This window comes from Euwallacea similis, chromosome 1 (genome assembly GCF_039881205.1).
Source record: "Euwallacea similis isolate ESF13 chromosome 1, ESF131.1, whole genome shotgun sequence".
Lineage (NCBI taxonomy): Eukaryota > Metazoa > Arthropoda > Insecta > Coleoptera > Curculionidae > Euwallacea > Euwallacea similis.
The window spans coordinates 5,373,755-5,388,948 of NC_089609.1; the positions used below are offsets into that span (position 1 = coordinate 5,373,755).

The 15,194-nt window shown below is 37.5% G+C and overlaps 2 protein-coding genes across 4 annotated transcripts; one reads left to right on the forward strand and one right to left on the reverse strand.

Annotated features, from left to right (window-relative positions):
• Positions 1–38: 38 nt before the first annotated feature.
• On the reverse strand, positions 39–6,490 carry LOC136419827 (protein argonaute-4-like). 2 transcript variants are annotated; one of them, XM_066406404.1, is made up of 15 exons: positions 6,389–6,490; positions 5,736–6,333; positions 4,926–5,065; positions 4,685–4,874; positions 4,359–4,630; positions 4,162–4,305; positions 3,755–4,109; positions 3,369–3,700; positions 2,494–2,624; positions 2,187–2,402; positions 1,919–2,129; positions 1,013–1,254; positions 822–966; positions 622–758; positions 39–426 (listed from the first exon to the last, which is right to left on the reverse strand). In XM_066406404.1, the coding sequence occupies exons 1-15, from the start codon at positions 6,399–6,401 to the stop codon at positions 196–198; spliced, it is 3,357 nt and encodes a 1,118-aa protein (XP_066262501.1). In that variant the 5' UTR covers positions 6,402–6,490; the 3' UTR covers positions 39–195. The 2 variants fall into 2 exon arrangements, with proteins under 2 accessions (XP_066262501.1, XP_066262493.1); XM_066406396.1 differs by having other exon boundaries at positions 4,926–5,077.
• Positions 6,491–7,947: 1,457 nt separating this feature from the next.
• On the forward strand, positions 7,948–15,081 carry spz4 (Spaetzle domain-containing protein 4). 2 transcript variants are annotated; one of them, XM_066399357.1, is made up of 7 exons: positions 7,948–8,134; positions 12,827–13,161; positions 13,216–13,428; positions 13,485–13,774; positions 13,826–14,156; positions 14,338–14,526; positions 14,697–15,081. In XM_066399357.1, the coding sequence occupies exons 1-7, from the start codon at positions 8,111–8,113 to the stop codon at positions 14,884–14,886; spliced, it is 1,572 nt and encodes a 523-aa protein (XP_066255454.1). In that variant the 5' UTR covers positions 7,948–8,110; the 3' UTR covers positions 14,887–15,081. The 2 variants fall into 2 exon arrangements, with proteins under 2 accessions (XP_066255454.1, XP_066255462.1); XM_066399365.1 differs by having other exon boundaries at positions 13,829–14,156.
• Positions 15,082–15,194: the final 113 nt, after the last annotated feature.

Consider the following 15,194-nt stretch of genomic DNA (forward strand, 5'->3'; position numbering starts at 1 on the left):
TTTGTTTCTGATGGCTCAGTAGGGGCACTCAAGTGGGGACAGGAGTGAAAGGGACATTTTGTAAGTTTTTATAAGTAGGTATTATAGTAAATGCAGTTGGAAACGTATTAATTTACGTGTAACGACATTTTGCTAGAATGAATTTAGGTATAACTATAAAAACACATTTTCATTGAACGGCTCTAATAACGGAGCTTAAATGAAGAACATGGGGTGATAATTAAGAATTGAAAATTGCCCTTCAAACTTAGATGTCAAGGACTTCATGCTGTGAAGATCAAGCACTTCTTTATTGTTCATGGCTGCTAAGAGATAGGCCTTTGCCCTTAACGCTCCCAAATGAGCATAGTAAGTAGGGGCTGGATAGCTCACCGAACGAGTACATCTCGCGAACATGTGGCATAAATAATAAGCCAGTTCTTGAATCTGAAAATAAAAATTCTGTAGACTGACAAACTGTAAGAAACTAGAATGATACGTTCATCTAATCACAGCTATGATTTACGTTGCTGTGAATAGACAAAAAGTGCATATAGCAGCAGTGTGGCCTTCACTCCTACTGTTCAAAAATACGAAAAATTCTGATATTGCGAGTCACTGAATTTAGAAAAGAACTCTTACTTCGTCATTGGACATATTTATATCGTCGTAAATTGTAGTATATTTTGTAGGCCTAGAAGTTCCCTTAATACTGGCATGGGAAAGTAAGTAAAAGTTCTGCAATCCAGGATTGACAATGTTTGTGTCTACGCATGTACCTAAAGAGTATATTAGTTGATTTAGATTTAAAAGAACATGATTCTATGTGAGATTTTACTCGCCTGGTGGAACGTTAAAATTAACATCCACAGAGTCTTTATCGTTGACTGGAAACAGTCGAGTGTGATGTCTCTTCTGGACCACTAAAAAGGCGATTTTCGGTTCGTAGCCATCCAATTGCATTTCTTTACAAGCATTGATAATTCCCTAAAACACAATTATTAGTTAACATTTACTTTGCGGACCAACTGACCGCCAATTCCAACGCTTTGACTTTAGAGTAGTGGCCTTCTGCCACACCATCTCTAAAATATATTATTTTAGCAGGCTTTTTGCCGCTGTTCTTTTCGTAGAAAAACGACAGTTGCTCTTTTACGACGTTCTTGAAGTCCTCAATTTCCTCCTTTTTAGGTGGTTGGAAGCGGAACTTCATGTTATAGTGAAACCCTGTTAGGTCGTGAGAAGCGATTATGGCTGCAATGCTATAGGGTATAACTGTAATGGGAAAAAAGTGTAGTAGAAAATTTTGGAAGAATGATTATGATCTTCGATGATGTACACGGTGTCTGCGGAATTGGCTGAAAATTTGATAATCGTTTTGAACGACTTCAAATGCCACAGTAATTCGTGCAATTAGGTCTTGCTCGGTTTCTACTGACGTTTCATAAACTAGACACTACATGTCCCCAGGGAAAGAAATTCAAACGTGTTAGGTCGGATGACTTAGGGGGCCACGGAGCTGAACCACCTCTGCTGATCTAATGTTGTTTGAACTGACGAAGTTTACGGATATCATTTTGAATATTTACCGTAGTGTTATTTTGTGCAAATAAATTAAAATACAACGTACTAAAACTCGATAAAACACATTTTTGCACATGCGTAAGTATCTTAAAGCATCATAAGGCCATAGTGCTTTAAGGAGATATTTCCAGACATGGGTTATTATACTCAAATGTCTTCTATTATTGCACTGAATATTCTCTAGAAGTTTGATCCTGTAGTTCCGAATCACCCTGTATAGACCTTGCATGGTCGTGAATAAGTTACTACACACGGAGTAGGTAGAAAAGAGATTCTGTTATTAGTCCGTACCATGGTCAGAGTGATTTCTATTGGTGCTGAATGTGTACCCACTGATCGCTATTTAATGATTTACCTGCGTTTGGCTCAGGATGTGTCACATCAGCCCCCAAAAGCATGAAGGGTTCTGGACCTTCAAGGATCAGCGGTTTAGTATGAGGCGAAAAACTATAATTGGTGCCATTCAATTTGCCATTATCTTTCAGCAAAATGTTTATTGCAGTCGTAGTATTCATTTTATAGAGCGTGTTCGATTTTATGCATTGCGTAAGACAACCTGCTGCAATCTACAGAAATTCAAAAATTTGGTGGTGTTTGGTAGTATGTGATTCAGATAAACGAACCTCAGCCGCATATTTAACGTTCGCATACACTGAATTGCCGTGAATCCCTCCTGGTAGAATTACGAAAATAATGTCGTAGCTCTTCTGCTTTTGTTCTTTGAAAAATTCTTCGAAGTTCATCAATGTGAAGCCAGAGCGACTGCGAGTGCTTATTTGAAGGTAGTCTGGTGATGAGGATTCGAAAGTTGTTCCGCAAAATTTAGAGGCTTTGATGAGCTTCAAGAGAATAGAGATTTTTTGTTTTATAATTTCTGAACACATAAGGGTAAAGAAAAGAAATAATAGAGCTTCAGACGGGGGGACTTACCTCATTGACAAACGAATCGAGTTGGTTCCTCTTGACGTAACTATCTAAGTTCAAGACGGCCCATTTTGATATCTTTTTCGGTTTTAGGAAATTCTCATTTCTCCAAACTCCTTTATCGACTTTGACTTCAACTAAGAAATTCGCAGATTTTTGTCCATTCATAACTATGCCTACATTAGATCGGTGCTAAGCAGGTGATTGTACAGGGTGTTCCGAACTTAAGGAAGAACCTCTAGTCAAAAATAAGCCGTTTTGGCTCCAGAGTCATTTTCATTAAAAAAAGCTCAATATCCAACTTCAGTGAATAGAATAAAAATAAACCCTTTTTTTCTGACACAATTTTATCAATTGTATTCGTAAATTCGATGTTGCATGTGGTTATAACATGACGTACTGTGCAGAATCATCTAAAGCAACATTTTTATGAGCGATGGATCGGACGACACGGACCTATTAGATAGCCAGCGCGAAGTCCCTATTTAAGCCCGTTTGATTTTTCGTCATTTTGAATCTTTATTATATTTTCTTGCGTTATCTTTAAAGGAAACGAATTAAACGTCGAAGCTTTTTAGTGTAAACTAGCTAACATTACGTTTTTAAATAAAAATGACTAGAGTCAAAATTACTCATTTTTGAGTAGAGGTCTTTATGTACAAATTGTTCACCGCAATGTCCTTTATAACCTTCTCAAGTTTGGCACAACCTTGCTGAAACACCCTGTATACCTTAATAAGTTTTTATTTTGATTAAAATAACCCTTCCTCAAAAACGCGCCAAAAACCAATCGATTTTATCCTCTCTAATGAGGCAATATCAATGAGGATCCTCATAGAGACCTATTTTGTACCTAATTAGAGACATTACTATTCACTCACCATTGTTACCATACAAAAGCGACGGTGGTGGTAAAACTCGGGCATCAGTCACCTCAAATTTATCACTTACAGAAAAACCAAACTCCCTCAAATGGGGGCTCTTTTCGAACTGTGAATCTCGGAATCGTCTCATTGTATTCTCCCTGTGCGTTTTAGTATCAGTGGAGGCCATCTTAATCATGTTTCTCATCACGAAATCGTTAAGTTTCTTGCTGCCCGATTGGTCTTTTTCAACTACGCACAGCTCTGGAGGGATCATAATGTTGCTCTTCAGTCCTCCGACTTTCAGTAGGGGAATCTTTGGATATTTTATCGTGTACTTTTTATCTTTTCTACGTTAAAAATGCACAATTTAATTATTTAAGACAAAAAATGCAAGTACCTACTTAAAATACTCGAAAATGGTGATTCCAGTGTCCAATTTTTCCTCCATGGGGTTTCTACCCAACCCTCTCACTTTGTAGGTCATTCTCGGAAAATGTGGCACCTGATAGGATACCTTCAAGTTCACGATACAGTCTTTCAAGAGGTTTAATTGCCAATTTTCTAAGCAACTCAAATTATTAACAGTGATCCCCCTGTTTCTGCTTGTGTCGTTGAGAATTTCCATAAAAGTTTCCAATATTCCTTGATTTTTATGAAAATCCTTGTGAGCCAGATGGAGATTCAGCATCGGTCTTATCTTCTCCCATTGGCCTCCCATCACAACCGATTGGGTAAAACCATGATACATCTCCAATCCTGCAGGAATTTACAAGATTGAAATAGGAATTAGTTGATCTTCCTAACATACCTCCTCCCAAATTAATCACTTGCCCTTCAGGCTTCCTGAAATAACCCCTGCCGATTTGGGTGAAACTTATTGAAGGGGCGTTTTTAAATATCACCTCAATGCACTGATGGACGTCTCTGAGAAAGTGAACTGGGGTTTCATGATCTGAATAGAGAATTTAGCAGATACTGAGGATAATTGAGTGAGTCTGTCCTTACTTGAAGCCAGAGGCTTCAGATCAAGGAGTTTCACCCATCGAATTTCAATGTTGAAGCTTTTGGGCTTTCCCAGATGGTCTGAGATGACAACATCCATATCGTTCATCACATGGTTCAGATCCGGGTCTAGGGGCTTGGAAGCGTACATGATTGCGCTTCCATCAAACGCAGGATATCTGCCTGGAAAGTGCCTTTCCAGGAACAGATTCATTACTTTCAGCTTATCCTTGTCCTTTATTCTTCTGTTTCTGCTTACTGCACCCCCTTTCTTTCTGAGTAAGAAGTTTGGCCGTGAGTAGTAATCAAAAGAAGGTTAAAATACCTACTGGTTCTTTTGTTCCTGCTTAATTCCCGTTTGGTTTTCTTGTATCTTAACGTCATACTGATAGGCCTCTTTGAGATTGCCCAAATTTATAGCAAAGTGGTTGCTTTGCACCTTAATCCTCTGCTTTGCTAAAGTACCAGGTTCTTTGTAAACGACCGGAATTTCTTCATGAACTTTCTCAAGTGACGGCACTAAATCCGTTTTTGATGAGGAGGGACAAACAACTTAAAAGGCAGTATTACCTTGACCATATGGTTCAGTGGAGACTCCAGAGTAAGATGTCCTTTGCAGATGTTTTTCCAAGGGAGCTTCTCTTTTAATTGGACTTTTCAGGATTTCAGAAACGGGCTGCCGACCCCATGCTGCAGGTGCCTTTGAGATGCTTCTCAAACCACTTTGATTAATACACTCGATGATATGTACGACATGTTGTAAAAATTACAATTTTTTCTTGTTTTGAAAATGTAACTTAGTGCGCCCCTGATATTTGGAATCCAGGATAGTGAAATCTTTGTTGAATCGAAAGATATTTGGACTTTGCACGGGCCATCATAGTGAAATGCAAGTGATCTTGTCGCAAAATGTTGCAAGTAAATTGAGAAATTAATTTAGTACGACACTGATATTTGGGCTTTGAAACTGTGGTCATAGCAGTGGCGTCGATGTGGTGAAAGCGGTCTAGAGAATTTCGCAAGAAGGGGTATATACAGTTTTCACAAATCACCTTGAAAAAATAACTTAGTGCGCTCCTGAAACTTACAAAACAGGGTTGCGAGTTTTTGATATAGCAGAGGAAGCCCTGGGCCGCAAATTATGGTCGAACCAGTGGCGTACCGTAGGAATGCAAGCTTTCAGTAAAATTGGTGAAATTCGAATGTTACATTATGCAGCCATATGTTTGTACCAGCAATATTTATGCAAATTCTTCAGATATTTTCCCTTCAAAAAACAATTCATAAATATTTTAATATAGAGATTTGGCTGATACGTGTCTGGCTTTACTTTCTTTTTCACTTTTTCCGTTAATATTATCCGTTTGTAAGCGTACTTACCTGCTTGTACTTTGTTGCGGTTGAGGCCTTCCTCGAGATTCAGTAGCTTGCTGACCTCTTGAGTCCCGCCCCTGCTGAACTTCTCTAGTCCTTTGGTTGTAACCTTCCCCTTGCCTCCGTGAGTACTCTTCATCATCTGGTCGTCCACCGTAACCAGGTCGTTGATATCGTCCTGAGGCTTGTCTGTCACCCCATTTATCCCCTTGATCCGGACGTCGTCCCTGCGATCTCTCTTGCCCTTGCCAAGCATTGGAGGGTGGACTTTGCCCTTCCAAGTCTCTTGGCCGGGGTGCCAATGGTGGAGCATTTATTTTGCCTAGAGTTTCGACAGTGGTTGACGAACGAGAAGGGGCATCGAAGGATGGTTTTTGCGATCCTTGATTGTCCTTTTGCCCTTGATTCCGACCTTCTGGCTGTTGAAAATCTGGTTGATCAGACTTCGGATTCTCACGATTTTCTAGTACCGCCAGATTTCTTGGGTGAGTTCCCGGTGAGGGAACATTTGTGCTCTCTGAAGAAACCTCAGGGGTTGCCGGAGAAGACGCATTGGTGGTCGTAGGTGCAGGCGCAGGTATATTTTTTTTATTTATCTTTTTTGCTTAAATAATTTAATTTTGTAATCCTTTTAGATGTGTTAAATATTAAAAATTTACCTTTTCGTCCCATTATTTGTTATATTCAAGATCGAATAAAAGAAGTGAGAGATACTTCGTCTTTAATAATGTTCTTCAAATATTTACTTGCTAATATTATAGATAATACAGCTATAAATGACTAATTTTATTGTTTTAGCTGTTTATCTTCTATCTATCTATCTATCTTATCTTCACGTATTAACCGAAATTTTTTAAAATATATCAATATACTTCCTTTCAGGAAAATACAGAAACAGGCGTGACGCGATATTACTCAAAATTGTGCAATATTTACGTACAAAAAACAATAAACCATTTGTGCGTGTGATCAAAATTATCGTTTATTTTTCCTTTATCTTTTACACAATAAACATGATAAGTACTCCCATCATTTCCTCAAGTTAAGACTTGTTCAAAGTACCACGTAAGCATGCACATGGCGCTTGATGAAATTACCATTTTTGACATGAGCATCTGCCTGCTTAATCCCTGCTATGAACTAGAGAAAGGACTATTCTAAACGTTTGAGGCAAATTACACATTTCATCTTTTAGTTTTTGGGGATAACTCCTCGCGCACCATTAGGGGTTGTCGGAACGGTGCAGCTGCCCCTATTCTCGGTTTAATATGAAAATAACGTTTAGGCCTATGTTGCGCCTGTGCTTTTCAAACTAACCAAATAATAATTAATTAGCCTGAAACACGGCCTAAAAATCACTGATTTGCGGGCTTCAAAACCAGGGGCGTGCCAGCCGAATATTAAAATGCGCAAGGAGTCTGAACTACGGCTTGCAAATCCCCATTTGAGTTGCCTCAAAACTTGATCAGCCGAGTGTTAAAAAAATTGGGGCACTCTTGAGGGGAAAAATGACCGGAAATTTTCTATAATCATTATATTTCACAAACGACGTGTTACGCCTTTGGTTTTTAAAGGGGTTGGTTTTGAAAGAGAAATCCTTATGGTCCGATAGTAGCTTCGGGTCTGAAATGTGCTTCCAAAAGTTCCTATTTTGGTTTGAAGAATTCCTACTTTGGTTAGAAGAAATTCAGAGGCGGATCAACTAAGTACCTCGAAATGTTGGGAATTTTTTATTAGGAAAAACGTTTTTTTCAAGAGAACTTAGAATTTTTGTGGGGGAGAGGAGAAGAACTTCACAGATAAATCTGACGCTTGAAGCGGATGTGCTACGTAGCTGCATAAGTGAAAATGTATCTATACACATGCAATGACCAATAAACTTCTATCGGAAATCTCAATATACATTCCAACCACATAGACACTTTAATATTTAACGAAACCAAAAACGAACCTACGCCCATCTGGTAAGCTCTCTCCGCCTCTGCAATTCGCCCATTGACAAACATGCAGCAGGGGAAGAGTCGCTGATATGTTTCTTCGAGCAGCTGACCCACTTTCTTCGCCGACAGAGCCATTTCTTCTTCCATTTCTTCTTTCACCGGTCCGCGAGCCGACCCTGCTGACTGACTGACCACAGACTGGTCTTCAGTAGGTCGCGCGAACAGCTGTTTCTTCCGTCGCTCTTCCGCAGGCTGCGTCCGACCCATCATCATGTTCTTCAAGTGCATCGAGGAGAAATCGAACCATGGAAGACGGGCATCGTGGTGTCTATTGAACAAATAATTGATTTTTTAAAGATTTATCGGTGTGGTGGATTGATTGGTGCCAGTGGGAGATAGTAGTTCGGTTTTCGCGGGGCTGGTTTATGTGAGATATGCACAATGATAAGTTGTTTTATTTTGCTTGTGAGTATTTTTTGATGAATTTTTGCGAACTATTCACATCAATTCAACGATTTTAGGCGTTGCCCATTAGGTATTCTCAGTCTCACAATTTTTCAGGTCTCGAGTAATGAGCTTAGTAAGATCATCGTCGTTTGTTCCTTCTTTGATTCCATATTTTCTGCTCCAGACCTTTCCCTTATTTTTTCGTCATGCCTCGATTTAAGCTCGTGAATGTGATCAGATTATTTACAGTTTTTCATATTTCAATAGCCAAGGTCCTTTGAGAAGCATCTTTGAAGAAAACGAGTCGGACGTTACTGAACAAAGGGTTCAATCCTCGATTCTCGGTTTCTCTGTGCAGGAACGGAGATAAAAGCAATTTTCATAGATTCTTGGCCTGACATTAGTTTCCTGAAGCGTGGTTAAGCTGAAATTTACTCTCGCAAACGGACAGTGGAAAATGTTTCTTTCAATAAAAAAAAACAATTTACGCCATGCGGGCGCGCATCTCTTGGAAGCATTAAAATTCCTTTGTAACACCCACAATTTGCACCTTAATATATTGCCATCAGTGCGCAGCAAGCAGTTTGGACGCTATCAGCAACGTTTGGAGTAAAAAATGTGAAAATATGGTTCATTAAAAAAATTCAAGACAAGCCACTGTGTTACAACTTCCCTTAGAATATGTATCACAAGTTTCATTTTTCGACCAGGGGGTGAGGGGGGGGGGGAGTAATTGTAACACCATCTGAAAAAATGTGACTCTTTTAAATTTTTACATATTTGTTACAAGTAAAGAAACATATGATACGCCACTGTTTTGTGCAGTATTTAACAGCGTGAAAAATCCCTATAAATCGGTTAATTTGGATCTAAAATTGTCGATATTCAGAGGCGTGGCAAAAATGTTATAGTCAACAAATGGAAAACAATAACTACTTTTTGCTCTCTTTTGCTTTAAAGCTTCAATGTTGTTACAACCGAAAAAGCGTGCGATTCGCCACTGTGTTCTGTGTCTCTGAAAATATTAGATTTCCTCTACAAATAAGTTTACGGCTGAAATTGTGAATATTCAGGACCACAGCGTATTGAATTTATAAATGACCAGATTGAAAATAATAATTAGCTGTAGAAAAAACATAAAGCACGTCACTGCTATAAAGTCCCCTTTAAATATTAGGATTTTCACCTCTCAATCGACAGAAACATAGAGGATAGAGACGAGTTAAAAGTAATCGAATTGAAAAACATAACAAATGTGTTATAAATGAAGAAACGCATGGTACACCACTGCCTTGGAAATCGCTGGAATCATTAAAGTTCCCCTATAAACTTGACAATTTAGAACTTAAATTATCAGCATTCAATAACGCCGCAATAGAGTAAACAAATTGGAGGTAATAGCTAGATTCTGGTTTAAAAATTTTAAAATTTGCAGTAAGAAAAAGCACATAACATAAAAATTTTTTGTAAATTTGTTACAGTCCAAAAACGCATAGTACACCACTGTCTTTAACATTACTTGAGAGCAAATAAATTACCTTAAAAGGGGGCGGGGGGTATCAGATGACAACATTAAACTTTCCCTATGATTTCGTTAATTTGCAGCTAACATTATAAAACTTCAGATGCGTAGGAAAGGTTATTTATATGTGACTAATTCGAAAAAGAAAATAACTCGAAATGTTTTGAAAACTATTGCACGACTATCAAATATACGAGACGCCACTGTTTGTATAAGAGGCCCCCTTATAAATCACTAAAAAATTCATTGAAGGGTACAACTGCAAATGGTCAGTGGCATTGCAAGGGGGTTATATATAACAGAATTTTCAACTGAAAATTTAGACAGCTTCGTTGCCACTACAAAGCAGAAGTGTTAGCATTAATTGTATATTAACTAACCCCACCATAAATAAACTGAATTAACCTGAAAAAGTACATTCACCATTTTGTCACATGCCTTTCGTTTTCTTCACAAAATGGCAAATGAAAGTAATAAATATCAAAATTTCCTGTTTTTCAACGTTTTCTTCCGTTCGAATCATCACAAAAATAATCAATTACATCCCAGAAATACGAAGATCTGTAGTCAACCGTAATGTTGCACAACGAAGAAATTAGCAACACTCAATAAATCTTCCGAGGTGTTCTGCTAATTAGCAATTAACCACTAGATCAGTATACTTATAGCAGTCGATGTAGGTTTGTAGGTTGAGCAAATATTTGGAATTCTAAATAGAAGAGGAATTTATTATTGAGGCTCGATGAGCAACAACAATATGAGAAGATTACTTTGGAAACCTTACATTTGCTTTCCTTATTTAGATATGTAAATACACGTAAGTGGTTTTAAAAAAGAACTTTTAAAACTTACTGAGGCCAAGTTTGAGGTTCCTATATTTACACTTTATTAAACAGCACTTAAGTGCACTGATAAAGGAAAAATTTCTAGAGTAAAACAGTTATTCTGACGCCTTTTTAAAGCCCAAAACTGGCTCTTAAAAATGTCTTGTGTCTGTTCGACCATTTCTTGCTTCATGCTTGTTGAACTCCTGTAATGTATAAAAGTAATGTGGAGGAATTGCGAGTGATATAATTTATGAATCAGGGACAACGAATAAATTTCTTTAGTCATGGCTTGATCAACTAGGTGCCGAAGCAACGAGCGTTTTACTAATGGAAGGCTAGATTGTACGGGGAAGAAAATTCCATTGTAATTTATCAAGCAAATGAAAGTGATAGAATGGAAAAGAGAAAGGCGGTTCATTTGCATTTTTAAAGTGATAAAAGAGATTTTCTAGAGGGCACAGTATAATGACTTAATTTTGGCTTTTATTCCACTAGTTTCTTTAGGAATTTTTATCCAGAAGTTTCATTCAACTTGGTTGTTCTTAAAATTTAATTTGTCTCAAAACAAAGAATGTTTATATTATAATAGTAATGGTAAAAAGTGAAGAAAGAATACGTTAAATGTGCATTCACCATTAAGTTAGGAAATAGCCTAACAGAAAAAAGAAATATGGAAATTTTGCTTTAAAAATATAGCAAAAGCATTATTACAGTGTTAATTACGTGTTTATTTATTCAATTATAAATTAAATCAAAATCATAAAATGTGTTTTTAGCAAGTTCCAAACTCTAATTAAAAAAACAATTGTGTGTAGTAATTTTTTGAAAATCGAAAGTAATGTGCGTCTGAAAGTGGAACAAAACGACGTAAGTATTTTATAAAGCATCTATAACGGGAATTAGGATAGGAATTATTAATTCGGTTTGCTTGTTCAGGTGTGCGTGGCCATTTAAGAGACAATGGCTAGATTTAACAGTTTGATTACTTTAGCGGCTTTAGACCATCATAATTGGCAAGTTTATTATGGGAAAGTTGCATTGTTTATTTTCCGAGTTGAATCTAGGTGTATCCGATAATTACTTGCCATAGGAACGATAATAATCCTTCATTGTGAATTAAAATGCAACAATAAAAACTTATACGAAAATCAGTTATTTTTTGAGAAAACTTATTAGTTTTCGTGAAAGCAACAGTACAGTGCCTGCATACAAACCATAAATAACCCACTAACATACTTAGATGTTTGGTCACCATTTTCGATACGGCGATTTCAATGGCACAGAAACAGGTGCTTCTAGTACCCATCAAACAGGTTTCTATCACTATGTGGTCGTCAGTTTTACTTTTCAGGAACAAACCGATTGTGCAGACTACAACAAAAATTACGCAACAAACAAAAATTCTGTAATGCAGGAAATTCTCAATTTGCCACATTCTCTAATAAATACTGAAAAGTGGGGCACAGTACTTAAAGATGTTATCTTCTTCATTTGGAGGCAGCAATCGATTTGTTCAATATTGTTTTCGCTTCGCCAGTAAATTAAAGAGTCCTCGGTAGAGTTAAATGGTTCAAGTAACGGTGAATCAGAAGTTCCTGGGGCGGTACCATTTTTGAAAGATGCATGGTAGGTAGCAATTACATGGGCGTGTCCCAAAATGAGCTTTTCTTCCCACAGTCAGAATTAAAGGAATACATTTTCAGGTGAAAGCTCTTTCACAGCTTCATCTCAATATTTGCATAATTCCCTTTGCAAGATTTGCATAATATATGCAAATTTGTGAGTTGAAATAATCAAAAATGGTTTATAAGGAGATTTTTTCATGCAACATTTTTTCAGCAGAATTTTCATGCAACAATTCATAACTGATTATGATGACTAAGAGTGATCTAAGAGGAGTTTTAAATTCCTGAACTAATTGTGGTGAAAACTACTACTGACAACACTGCCAGCGAACCAACTGCTTTTTTATCTGTTTAGTCTTCCTTGAGGTGTCTTATGGCAAATTGGTGTTGATACCAGAGCTATAAAGCGTTCCCTGAGTATTATTAATAATTTAAAATTTAATTCTACTTATGACAACTAAAATTACTCTAACAGGAATATAAAATATCTAGACAAAATGGTGACGAAATTATAACTAATAACTTCACATCTTAAATTTTTTTCGATTTACACATGAAAGATATTTTCCCCAATTAAAGAATAAACCAAAGCATCCCAGATTCACTTTAAACAACTCTATCTAGCCTCAAAAAACTTGCCCAAATAATACCAGCACAGATTTTGTCTCACCAAGTCGTGAACATTATCTTGTTCATTCTTTACTTTAATTAACAGTCGTCTTTCACTTGCTTTCAGCTCTACGCCTGTACCATCTTAGGCACAGGTTACGACGCAGGAGGGGGAGATCGGGCGTCTTGCGGGCGCCCCTACCGAGCAGGGCGCAATTATCAACCCCCATGTGATTTAGTACGCTTGGGGTACTGCGCACACGCCGGCAATTTGTATCCTTGGAAAGCAGTCAAACGGTTCGTTAAGGACAACCAAGGGCTGATGCGCCGAATGTACGGGGATCAAAGACATGGGCATGTTCTTAGGGCCGAATTGGATGAGCTGGACGACTTCGAGGAAACTTGGGAGAAGAGGGAGAGGGAAAAAGGGGGATATGGGCATTGGAGGCCTACTCCCGTAAGGTATATTAGTGATTTGAGTTTAAGACTTTTTTATATAAAACCTTAAAAAATCAGGTTTGCAAGACGACATCAAAATCAAGATGTGGAGAATGAATTAGACCAAGAATTGGATTTTGACGACTTCGATACTTCCTACGATGAAGAAGCACGTTATTTGAGAGACGATTTAACAAACGAAGATGTGCTCAATACGAAATTCGTTATATCAGAGCAAGAAGCTGCCATAGCAATCAAACTAGCAGAGCTGAAAGCTGCAGCTCATTTCCGGTGAGAATCCCTTTAATTCACCCACCCACCCATTATAATACCTTTCTTCTTTATAGACCTGCTAGTCATCGAAATCAGTACACAACCCAAAAAACTACGACTGCAGAATTTACTACCACAACCGTTCAAAAACCTGCATCAATTCGCAACATCACTAAGCTGATTCCTACAACAATAAGAAAAGAGACTACCACAGCCAAAGTGGAGAATAACGAAATAGGAGGGAGTGAACAGGGAACTTTGAGGTGGAGCTCTACTACTAAACTAACTACTGAAGCTTCTGCTTATTTGGATTACACAGAGGAGTCCACGTTGATTACCACATCTGGATCCACAACCACCACAGGTAGCTATTTAATTTTAGAATCCGAGAGCTGAATTAAATGAGGAGTTTTAGAAGATTCTCTAGAACATTCCACTACAGACACCACTACAGAGCGCCCTACCGAATGGAATTCTAAAAAAATTACTGCAACTACATTCAAAACCACTCAAATTCCAAGTGGAGACAAGTTAGGGGGAAATGGTGATAAAGCAGTGGAAAGAGAGCCTCAAGATAGTTACAATGACCATACTGCGGAATTTAGTGAAAATAGTGAAATTTTCGCTGATACTGAAGGAGATTTGAAGCACACGGAAACAGGAAATACCCCTGCAATGTTGTTTCAGGACATGGAACAAGACCCTGTGAAGAAAAAGCCTGTGAACTTTAACAAAATGAAGGGATTGTAAGTAATACAAAAAACTTTTCGAACTGTTACTAACTAGTAAACAACTTTCTATACATATATGTATTTTGCTAATAGGCCAGAAGAAAGTGTGAAGTGAAAGTTTGTGTGCATCGTCCTATTAAAATCCGTTACTAATAATGGAGTCAACACGTTTCTTTATTTTCTTTTTGTGTTACAGTAACGCCTGTCCGGTAAAGGAAGAAGTGGTGGCACCCTTCTGGGCTAATAACACCAGAGGGGAGGTTCTAGCCCTTTTGAACATGTACCCTTTCGAACAGTACGTTCATTGGGAGAAATGCTCATATGAGCATAAGCAAATGTATTGTAGAGATGGGTGTAGATGTGAACAACAATACAGACTCCATCGGTAAGTTTATCTTATTTACGCAAAAAAATTGCATTGGCCGTTTAAGTCAAATTATTCCTATTCCTACTGTTTGTTAACCTTAACATCAAGTTTGTACTTAAAATTATTAGCGCATTGAAAATTCTACCCTTGGCTTTCTGTACAATTATCTTTATAATATATTTTTGCAGATTACTGGCTTATGATCCAAACAATGAATGCAGAGGCATTTTTTCAGATTGGTTCAAGTTCCCTTCATGTTGTGTATGCAAATGCTACGACATGCCCCCCGAATTTAGGGTCACTTCTCGAAGTCCCAGATTTCAAATGTCTTATTCCGATGAAGATGACCCTAATCGGGAGGGAGATAAATATGGCTAGAAATTCGAAATTTCTATTTTGTTGTATCAAATTTGAATCAAGGCTCGTGCTACCTGTAGTAAAATGTTTTGTTATTGTAGCTTTAGATAGAAAATTAATGTGTTCTAAAAATTATTAATGTTGCATATTGTGTTATATTAACTAATTAGTGTACGTAATTACGTAAATGTAAATAATAAACATTGAAATGTGCTTTTCAAACAGGTGGTATTAGTTTCTATGAATTCAAAAGCAAGACCATGAAACAAAATTTAAATGGAGGACACATTAATTTGGGAAACTGCAGTACCAGTACATACATACTTTCA